Source organism: Ctenopharyngodon idella, chromosome 14, assembly GCF_019924925.1.
Source record: "Ctenopharyngodon idella isolate HZGC_01 chromosome 14, HZGC01, whole genome shotgun sequence".
NCBI lineage: Eukaryota > Metazoa > Chordata > Actinopteri > Cypriniformes > Xenocyprididae > Ctenopharyngodon > Ctenopharyngodon idella.
Window position 1 is genome coordinate 20,871,475 of NC_067233.1, and position 11,461 is coordinate 20,882,935.

Genomic DNA, 11,461 nt, shown 5'->3' on the forward strand with positions numbered 1-11,461 from the left:
AGCACTTAATCAGTGTTCTGATGATGATGCAGGACATCAGATGTCAGCTGACGTCACACTGTATGACCGCCAGAGGGCGACATTTCAATTCATCTGATCTTCAAACTACAAACTCGCCAGTTTCAGCATTTAAGATGTTTTCTGCTTTACACAGATAATCTAATAAACCACCGAGAACTCATGACACATTTTACAAGAAGTTTATCCTATGCAGGGCTGATAACTATGGAAACTCATTTCTGCCACATGAGAAAAAAATCATGCTTTAGTAGGCCTATATAAAAATTATGACATAAAAAGACATTGATATTACATGCCAAGTCATATTTTTGACATAATTATGACGTAGTGCTAATAGGCCTAATTAAGAGATTAAAAAGACGAAATTGTAAGATAAGTCGAAATGACTGTCAGAATTGATAATTTCGACTTTTATGTCATAGTTTTGGCGTTTTTTAAGTCGCGATTTTAACTTTTTATGCCACAATTTTTACATTCCAAAGTATGAATTATGTGGCAGAAATATGCTTTAATAGTAGAACTCATGTTGATATAATAGCCTAATTTATCACACACCTCATTATACTACTTTCACACTTTGTTAAATATTTATAAACTCTATTCCCAAAATATTTATCACACACAACAAACATCTGCGCGTGCACTGGGTGGGAAGGTGACGTCATCGGGATCTCTCTCGCTCTCTCTCTCTCTCTCTCTCTCTCTCTCTCTCTCTCTCTCTCGCTCTCTCTCTCTCTTGCGCTCTCTCTCTCTCTCTCTCTCTCTCTCTCTTGCTCTCTCTCTCTCTCTCTCTCTCTTGCGCTCTCTCTCTCTCTCTCTCTCTCTCGCTCTCTCTCTCTCTCTCTCTTGCGCTCTCTCTCTCTCTCTCTCTCTCTTGCGCTCTCTCTCTCTCTCTCTCTCTCTCTCTCTCTTGCGCTCTCTCGCTCTCTCTCTCTCTCTCTCTCTCTTGCGCTCTCTCTCTCTCTCTCTCTCTCTTGCGCTCTCTCTCTCTCTCTCTCTCTCTCTCTTGCGCTCTCTCTCTCTCTCTCTCTCTCTCGCTCTCTCTCTCTCTTGCGCGCTCTCTCTCTCTCTCTCTTGCTCTCTCTCTCTCTCTCTCTTGCGCTCTCTCTCTCTCTCTCTCTCTCTCTCTCTTGCGCTCTCTCTCTCTCTCTCTCTCTCTCTCTCTTGCGCTCTCTCTCTCTCTCTCTTGCGCTCTCTCTCTCTCTCTCTCTCTCTCTCTCTCTCTCTCTCTCTACGCACACGTTTATAGGGATAGATTCTCCTCATCATCGCCACATCACGTCTGTTTTTCAGAGAGACAGAAATGAGCGCACAGACGAGATTCGTTTCTTTCGTCTTTATTCTCGGTTTGATTTGGTTCACGAGCTGCGCGCCGCCGACCTGTTACTCGCGCGTGCTGGAACTCAGCAAAGAAATCATGAATAGTTTGGACAAAATACATAAATCTTATCGCACGGTAAGTGAATCTGTTCATGTCAATACGCGGCACTGTATGATTATGTTATTTTGGTCATGTATAAACTTTACACTTTGATTCTTGCAGAAAACATGCGCTGAATTTTTCCCAAAGATGTTTCTAGATGTGCACGTGAGTGTCCATTCTGTGAACTGACCTGACCTGACTTCATGTACTTTTGATTGATCTTGTTATTTAGCATAAATAATCTGTTGCAGTTATATGAAGTTCATTCTGAAGATTATACAGTCAGTGTGTGTGTGTGTGTGTGTGTGTGTGTGTGTGATAAATCACTCAGCTCAGCCATGATTATGAGAACATCTGCATCTTCTGGGACAATCTAATGCTCTGATGTGTTCCAGAACTCCTGCATCAAGTCCAAACTGCGGGACTTCCTGTATGTGACTGAGAATCTTCCCTCAGAATCCTGCCGAGAGAAGCCGCGCATTCGGCTCCTGAAGCGCCGGGTCCAGGTCCTCTACTCAATCATAAACCGTGCGTGTTATCGGGTATGTGAAGCTGTCAGAATGCACACAAGCCTCTTACTGCAATTTTGTGACTGCGAGAGAAGCACTGTGTGTGTTTTCTTGTGCAGGATCTGGTGTTTTACACGGATGACTGTGAGGCTCTGGAAACAGGAAACATCAGCCCTCGATACACAGAGGACCGACTGGAACATCTCATAGAGGACGCCTGAGATAAACACTCTCATATGCCCCACAAAACATGTTAAACAAGCACACTTAGTCAGAGCCAGAGATCTAGACACTGAGTGTGTGTGTGTGTGTGTGTGTATCAGTGCTGTGCTGAACATGGTGTTTTTGATAGAACTGGTTTTGGCTGGTAATGCCCAGTCCCGTCTGAAGTTCAGGGTGAGGTTCCCTTTCCAAACTGTGTCTGTGTGTGTGTGTGTGTGTGTGAGAGAGAGAGAGAGAGAGTTTGTCCATGCATTCCACTAGCTTGGGAAAAAAATTCCACAGGAAATTTGCAAAATGCCAGTCATTCATCTCAGCGTTGGGTTATAAAGGGCTGCATGTTTAGCTTATTGACCACAACATGGGAAAAGTCACATATTTTGTATGATTTTACATTTTCATTCAGCTAACAAAAATACATTTTAAGAAAGTTTTACTAATGTTCCCACTAGTTATGAAAATGTTTTTTCTGAATGTTCTCTAAACATTCAAAACTTTATAAATGTTTTAAAAACTTTTTTTTTCTTGGTAATGCAAACGTTAAAGCTGCAGTCCGTAACTTTTTTTGGATAAAAATGATCCAAAATCAATTTCTGAGCAAGTACATATCCAGCCAGTGTTCAAAACTATCTCCTTACCTTAGCTCGATTCACAACAGTAAGCTTGTAATAATGTTTTATAATGAAAATCGGTTCTGGTGCACAAGGGGGATGCCACTGTCGCGAAAGTGAAAGTGCCCTTTGCGGTCTACCGCGGGAGAAACCCACAACACCCCCATACACCCTCAAGACTTCGGACTGTGGAGTGGCTACAGGAACTGAAATCTACAGGTAACACTAATACACACTGAATACACAGTCACACAATGATGATGTTGTTAACATTAACAATTTGAGATCAAAGTATAACAGTAATAATAAATTGCACAGTTTGACGTGATCCGAGCTAAAGGATCGCTAGATTTAATCATCATTGGCAGCGCGATTTATTGTAATGCTTTTTTTCTCAGTTGGTCAGAAGAAAAGTGGCAGATTCATTAATTATTCCTTCAGAAGACATTTTCTGGTGAAAATTCATATTTTGGTCACACTTCCAAGACGTAGAATCTGTGATTCTGAAGTACAGTATGCACCGGTGCGGTGACCGACAGCAAACAGATTCATCCGCGCTGAGGAGCCGTGCCGATGCACAACACACGTAAAGATGATAATTCCACAAATAACTGCAATTGCAGGTTTCAAACAGAGATGGAGACAAAGAGGCAAAACTTACGGACTGCAGCTTTAAGGGAACATTCCATCATTCTGCAAACATTATGGGAACGTTACTTTTGAATGCTAGTAGTAACATTTTAAAAAACGTCAGAGGAACTAAAACATTTCGGGGGAAAAACTTTATTAAAGACCAGATAACTGAACGAACATTCTATTATCGTTACTGGAGGAACGTTTGTTCATAACTTTGAGAGAACCTTGCCGGAACGTTCTGAGAACATTTCCTGTTAGCTGCGTATACATTGAGCAGATGCTTTTATTCGAAGTGACTCTTGTTGTGTTCAAGGTACACATTTACTCTTGATCAGTTGTGATTTCTCTCTCAGCTCACAGTTACACACGCATGATGGAGCTTTAGTTAATGCTGTCAATCACAACCTGATGAATATATGCATTATAACTCACTTCCGTGACAAATATTCTGCCATCTTTAAGTAAAATAAAATATTTTATTAATAAAGTATGAACTAGTTTGTCTGATTTATGTATAAGTATTTTTATATTGCTCTTAAAAGAAAAGGTTCCGTCAGGCGCTTCATATAGAAGCTTTAGGGGTTCAAATCATGTGATCATTTGATGGCTTTTAATTCACCAATTGTGTTTTCATTCATTTGTATTTTAATTTGTATGGTATATACACCTCACAAACAAAATTTAAATAACCTGTTAAACATGAAAGTATTGTGCAATCATGTAAGGGGCTTTATGACATAAAGGGTTCTTTAAAACTGAATCAAGAAACCAAGTATGAATTTGCAGTGATGTTTTTTTTTTTTTACAGCACTGTTTGACGAACACGTGACCTCCTCCTCCTCGGCTCAGTGTCTGTTAGTGAGCGACTCATGAACACTGAATTGACTGTCATGATGAGAGAGAAATAAATCTCTCCTTCACACACAAGCCCTGCTCGGAGACTTGGCTTTGTTTTTATGGCAAGCATTGTTCTCAAGAGGTCCAGATTTCAGTGAATATGTAGACCTGGAAACAATGATTGGAACATTTGATAACTTTGTCCTGGTTTCCTGGGAAGATGGAACAAATTGCCTGTTTTCCTGAATTCACTGGCACTCCTTCACCTCTGAATTCCAGGTCAAAAAAAAAAAAAACTGTGTGCATGTGAATAGGCATTTTCCATCCATTTTTATCCCGATAAATCATAAATGACAGTATAAGATCAGGATTACATGACTAAAGCTCGTACGCGTTAGGCTGCGTGAAAAACAAGTTATTAGGGAAATTAAAGATGTGACAGCTTTCGTCATCAAGCGCTTCAGAGCACGTGACCCCAGACGGCTGACCTCACCTTGATCCCCTGGGCCCTGAAGACATACGTCATCAAGTAAAACTATAATGCTGTTGGGTTTTGCAAATTTGCATTATGAATATAGGCTACAATAATAAGATAAATTAAATAAAAATATTAGATCATCACCAAACAACACTAAAACACCTGCAGTCACATGGGATTCACGGTTCAGGTGATTGGCTCAAAAATGTTTTCGGAAGGGAGTTCCAGTGATGGTGGCATTGAGGATGGACAGGTACTAAAAACTTGGTTATTCTGATACAGTGTTTCACATGAAAGGAATCTCTGCTTCATGTTGTGTTGCTTCGAGCTGAAGGAAGGATTGCTGATGTTCTGATGTTTGAGAGACAGATTTGCACTGAAGCGCCTGATGCACATTAATGCAGCATTTAGTGGAAACAGATGAGTGAGAAAGAGGATGCGCTTGTCATTCTAAATTCTAAAATAAACGTGATCTCTAAAGACGGCGATGATGGAAATAAAGTACGTATTCGAAGAGAAATGTGTTCAGAAATCCTCACGGTGTAACGGCGCCCTCTGGCGAATGAAAGCTGCACTGCCTTTTTCTCACAGTCACGCTCTCCTTCACTTCAGTGCTTCTGTGATTTATGTCAGTTTGATCAAAAGAGTGTTTATTCGTCAGACATCAACTGCGAACGACGCGCTGAATGACTTCAGATCGTTAACCGGGTGTTTCAGTTCACGTGGATGATGACGACACTTCACAGAAATAAGTGCGTTTCTGTGACCATTCCTATTAATTACATTTAATTAATTTCCTTTCGCTCTCGCTGGCTCAGAAGGAGATCGTTGGGATTGGCGTGAAATTTACGAGCAATCTAAAAACTAAAAGAATCGTTCTATAACACTACAATAACGACACGATATGGTTGGAATTATTTTCAGAGCGATTTTATTTTTCAGTTGATGTACGATAAAAAAAACTTTGACAGCCAATCATAATCCACCCGCGAGCATTTAAAGCGGCAAACGACAAAACTGCTTATAATAAACATCGATATGGTCCGATGGTGAGATTGAACGCTAATTCTTGCTGTGGACGAGCCTTATCTCACCCTGTAAGCAATTTTACAGAAATAATAAAGGAGTTAATCTTTAAACAAACTCACTAGCTCAAGTGCTATCACACGTGTGTGTTATGAGTCTAATTAGCGACTATTCCGCCAGAAAACCCCGCCAAATAACAAACTTAAACTTCAGGGGGTGAATAATTGCGCCTGTTATTCTGTGTGACATTCGAGCATACAACCAACGCATCATAAAACACAGGCAGAAATAATTTTGTGGTTGGCTAAAAGAAACACACTTTTAAAACGAGCCAGAAAATGGTTTATTTACAACAGCGATTTGCCGAGGCCGAGCCTAAGTGTTATAATCGCTGTATTTACAAGCGTTTAGGCAAATTCCATCTGTTTATGGTTCCATTGTTTCTTTTTATTAGTCTAACATCTCATTAGTTAATAAGAAAACAATTCCCATTATGTCTTCGAATTTACACCAATAATATCTAATACATCATCAGTTTCAGTCTGTTATTATGATGGAGTTTGAGACTCAGAAGATCCGCTGAACTTCATGACTCGGAACTTAATGAGTTTTATGAATTGTTATCTTTTGGTTGCATTGATCAATTTTAATTTTATTTTTGTTATTTTACATATTTACTAATGCATTGTCATTGTGATTGTATAAAATGAAATAGTCACTGGGACGTATAGGCTAATTCAGAAGTTCAGTTGTCTTCAAATAGGCATAATGTGACTTTATATTCTGTGCTGAAAAGACAAGCAGCATATGTGTATTTGTTTAAGATCACTTATGATTGAAATGTGAAATATGTTAGGTAAATATTAAGGGAAAACGTGTTGCATGTGTGAATATCAATTAACAGACATTATGATCTTCAGATTCGCGTGTTTAGCAGTTCCGACTCTTTCCGTGTCTATATGATTTCATGCTGTTTCGTGATTTGCTGAATTTAGGTTTAAATTATACATATTACACAAACTGTATTAAACATTTTATTTAGGTTTATCGTGCTGCTATTCATGCATTGGTGTATCTTTTCTCAGATGTTCTCAGTTTCCTTTCTTTCTTTCTTTCTTTCTTTCTTTCTTTTTTCTTTCTTTCTTTCTTTCTTTCTTTCTATTTCATATCGGTTTTTATTTACATGGCCATTTATGTTTACGTTGCTTACCTTAAAGGAAAGCGTTCGAGCTGCAGTTGGTGCAAAATCATGAAATTTAATTGCCATGAAATAAATATCAAATTCAGTTTCCAGGAAAAGAAACATATTTATGAAAACAATTACTGCAGTAACACAACTTGTATTACTCATAAATGATTAGTGATTTTTCACAGATACAGTCTTTAGGCCTTTAGTTTGAGAAGTTGTCAGTTTACGACACCCGAATGACTTCCATTATCATGAATGAAGTTATAAAGAGAATGGCTAATCTCATTGATAAAATTGTTGTTGGTTTAATCCGTATGTGTTGTTCATATTATTTTTCGAGCCGAGGTAAATTGCGTGTACACAGTACAGATTGTTCTTTTTTCGCGGTCTCGGTTTCAATATATTTCATCGTCCATGTGTAAAATAAATAATTGAAACCATAGGCATTCGTTAATAAAGAATATTTAAAGAGAGAAACGAATGTGATGGTTACCAATTGATATCAGTAGGCCTACTGTTGAGTTAATGTAAGTTAAAGTCGCGTGAACCGGCAGGGGGCGCTGTAGCTTTATGACAACATCTAATCCACAAGCGACGTTTAGCCTTTAATGCAGATGCGAATTTGAAACCAAAATAACTGGAATCATGAGATGTTGTTTTCTATAGGAATACTTCATCCAGGCTTTATTGGTTTTATTCCACTTTGTGTCATTCCAATGAACGGAAAATATTCTGCGCAATTAGATGACGTAATATATCCCAGACAAACGGTCTACTAATACTGGGCATGTCTTCCAATATTCATCTCTCTTTTTTATAACTACATACAGATTGTGTTTAAGAACAGTTTTCGGGTCGAGAGTTAACAGGACAAAAACAGAAAGGTTTATTTTAATTTGAGATGTCAAAAATAAGCACCAATATAAGATGAAGTTTTGAAATATCATGGAAATCTTTCGGGGAAAACAATGTCCTGAGCGTTGAATACAAAATCTCTATCCTCCTCTAAAAGGAAAGAACAACAAACAGATACTATAATGTATAATTATCTGTAGCCTAAAGATTTTGACCTAAAATACATTTGCACCGACGCTTTTTGAATGTTTGTGTTCAATTTCGTTAAAATGCAACTTAATATTAAAGATATTTGTAGTGACCTGCGTAATCCTGAAAAATAATTTATTATTCACAAGTTTAATTTACAAATGTATTAATTTTACGATTTAACTCTAACACTAATTTAGGTTAGTTTAGGTTCTTTTTTTAGATTATATTAAACGTAGGTTTACATGTGTACAGCATAGCAGGAGTTTCTGGAAGACATGCATGGAGTGTTATCAGAATATAACATCTGTAATGTACATAAATCTAGAAAGGGCTGAAATAACTTCCCAGTTTGAGTCTTTAAATTGTCCTTGAAGACAGAGACTGACAGACGTGGCGCCAGAGAAATGAAGCGCCGATTCTCTTCGCAAACTTCCCGTTGTGATATTTTGGATGATAAAAACAAGTGACTTTTGTTTCCCTTTTAGCCCGGGGCGTGAAGAGAGAGAGAGTGCGAGCTCTTGTGAAAAGAAAGGACGGATCCCCCTCAGATCTTTTGTCAGAAGGTCGGCCTCTTTCAGACCGCGCGCTCACCCGTGTGATTCTCATCGTATTGTCATTAGGGCTTTTATTAATTACCGAGCAGCGGAATGTTCTGAACTCGGGTCTGTGACAGATCACGTTCTTCACAGAGACCATAAAGAAATTAACTCTTCTTTCATAAATCGATGCGTTTTCTCATGAAAATCACAGGCTTGTTTCAGTTCCTGTTTCTTATCTCTAGAACGATTGAAATATCTAGCCAACATGTGACCGTCCTTCAGTGTTAAAATGTGGTTGAAATTGTTTCATCGTTGAAAAAAAAAAAAAAAAAGCTATATGGTTGTAAAAAGGTTAACAAAATACTATTAAAAATTGAACAAGATCTGTTGAAAATTAAGAGGTTGAAACTAGATTGTGCAATCAGCGTTGAATCGAAACAACCTTGATCCAGAACGTTGACGTTTTCTCTTGATTGACCTCTATGCCTTACAGGTCCTCTAAACTCACTGTAATTTCATCCCTTCAGAGGATTCCAGTCAAATCATTTAAGGTAATTTCAGGTCTAAGTCCAATCTTTAATTTAACTGGCTTGTTTGAACTCCTCACAAGTGACGGTTCTGTAGACGCTGGTCTCTCCGAGCTCCACCGGCGCCAAGAAAATCTAAGTGGGTTATTTCAGAGCAATAAGCAACAGCTGTGGAAATACACTCCAGCCAGATGATAGATGACAGTTTAAATGCACTTTCACCACGACACTCAAAGACTGCCTGTTCTTTTTTGGGGTTACGTTTAACGTAGATGTGTTTCTGTAAGAGATTATTTACTATTACCGAAAAAAACTTTGATGTTAATCTAGGTCAACAAATTAATATAAAGTGCAATTATGTGTACAACTATTGAGTGGTTTTAAATTTCACTGACATATGCCAGCCTTGATGTTCTTTTTTATTTACTTTTTTTTTCTCTTTAAAAACATTGGAATTTGTTTATTCGAGTGTTTTTATGGAAACCACATACAGTTTTTGAGTTTAAGATTAAATACTCAACACTTCTGGACTGAATTTAATCGTCATCAAATTTGGAAATATTTTGGTTTCATTTTTTTGGACACGTTTTTTAAAACTCTCGCAGAACAAACAATGAAAAAAAAATAGGCCATTTGTCATTAATTTATTTAACAAATATATTCATCATATAAATGGTATTTTTTGTCCAAATGTACAATATTTTACAGTTCAGATATCCCTTTCGAAGGGAGTCATTAAAACAACAGTCAGTGTTGTTTATCTTTAAAATGTTCGTTTAAAACATTCATGCGAGTTTGTTCGATTATAGACGCATTGCTGTGAATGCAAGTGTGGAATACAGACTGCTTTCCCTCGACCTACCTTCGACCAAATCCGTTTCATAACTCTCTGAAAGTACAGGCCGTATGTAATGCCATCATTATAACCATTTCCACTTTATCGGAAAGAGTCACATTTCTTGGCGTTGGATCATCTTCTAAGCTAAATGATACATGCTATATCCCATGTGTGTGTAGAGTCCCACCGGAGTCAAGCTCATGGAGTGTCTGTGAAACTGATGTGATCCTGAATATGAAGCGGGAACGTGAGCGCCGACTGGGAATGAAATCCCGAAGGCCGGAGGAAGCATCGGTTTAGTGGCCATTTTAAGTTTCTCGAGTTCGGCCTCCTGGAGCCGCTTGGCTTTAGCTCGTCTGTTCTGAAACCAGATCTTCACCTGAGTCTCCGTCAAGTTGAGTGAGCTGGAGAACTCGGCCCGTTCGGCGATGGACAGGTACTGTTTCTGCCGGAACTTCCTCTCCAGCGCCAGCAGCTGAGACGTGCTGAACGGGGTCCGGGGCTTTCGGTTGGTCTTGTGTTTCCTCAGAGGACACGCGGGAGGACTGAGACGCCCTGAAGTCAACAAAACAAACACACCGACTTTTAGACTCATCATACTGTACTGATTTTGAGGTCTACGCAATGATTCTTGTGATATTATCAGTCTTAAAGAACTTTTTTCTTTTAAATAATAGAGTCTTAAAAATAAAGGTTCCAAACGGTGTTTTTGAACTTTCCAGTGAACAGTTAAAGAACAATGTTTTTCTAGGTGTAAAGAACATTTTAATAATCTAAAGAACATTTTTCCGCTATAAAGAAGGATCCTGTGGATGTTAAAGGTTCTTCATGGAACCATATACCAATGAAGAACCTTTATTTTTAAGAGTAGATCATTTTATTGAGCGAGTTGGTTCTATAATAAAGCATCACGGTGACGCCAATCAAGCCAAATCAAGTGTACTCATGCAGTCAGATATGAATCTCGGCTCATGTGCGTCAGTTCAAAGCATGCAGCGATTTATTATGTACTTCACACGTTCTACTTTGGCCAAGACATTATTATAACTCACTGGGAGAGAAACTGGGCGGTTGCATCCATGTGCTCCGCTCCGCGCGCTCTGGGCTCTCCGCCTTTACCGGCGCGCTCTCGTGCAGTTTGAGAACGTCAACAGAAAATGTCAAGCGAGCACCGGCTCGATCTGGATCTGCATCCGGAATGAGAGTATGCGATGTCCCGGCGGAAGAGCTGTTCGGCCTCCGATCTGCCATCAGAGCTTCAACGCTGAACGGGAGAATCTTCGGTCGTTCTCCGTCCTCTTCCACACTGATGCTGGTCTGCATCTCTCCTTTAACTCCCAGAATCACACGGGAATGTTCTTCCGCTTTAAACCCAGTAGCTTGAGAAGTCATGGTGATAACTGGGGCCATATACACGACACACCGATGTGAAGTGCACCGTCAGAGTTTTTAGTAAACGCCAGATGTGATGCTTAGAACATGCTGGTGTTTAACTCCTCTATGAAGTACTGTAAGCTAATAACACACGCGTGATCCAATCAGAACAGAGGGGAGGGGCTTA

General features: G+C 39.1%; 1 protein-coding gene and 1 long non-coding RNA gene across 2 annotated transcripts; one reads left to right on the forward strand and one right to left on the reverse strand.

Annotated features, from left to right (window-relative positions):
* The first annotated feature begins 2,178 nt into the window (after positions 1–2,178).
* On the forward strand, positions 2,179–3,909 carry LOC127494611 (uncharacterized). The gene is made up of 2 exons (XR_007924924.1): positions 2,179–3,002; positions 3,182–3,909. It is a non-coding gene; the product is annotated as an uncharacterized LOC127494611 (long non-coding RNA).
* Positions 3,910–6,859: 2,950 nt separating this feature from the next.
* On the reverse strand, positions 6,860–11,461 carry msx1a (muscle segment homeobox 1a). Its single transcript, XM_051860619.1, has 2 exons — positions 10,953–11,461; positions 6,860–10,455 (listed from the first exon to the last, which is right to left on the reverse strand). The coding sequence occupies exons 1-2, from the start codon at positions 11,308–11,310 to the stop codon at positions 10,040–10,042; spliced, it is 774 nt and encodes a 257-aa protein (XP_051716579.1). The 5' UTR covers positions 11,311–11,461; the 3' UTR covers positions 6,860–10,039.

What these genes read in the sequence shown, in the direction of transcription:
- msx1a (XM_051860619.1), bottom strand. Translation starts at nt 11,310, where the DNA reads ATGGCCCCAGTTATCACCATGACTTCTCAAGCTACTGGGTTTAAAGCG. An exon ending in ACCGCCCAGTTTCTCTCCCA is followed by an intron (nt 10,456 to 10,952) that starts GTGAGTTATAAT and finishes TGTTGACTTCAG; the next exon opens with GGCGTCTCAGTCCTCCCGCG.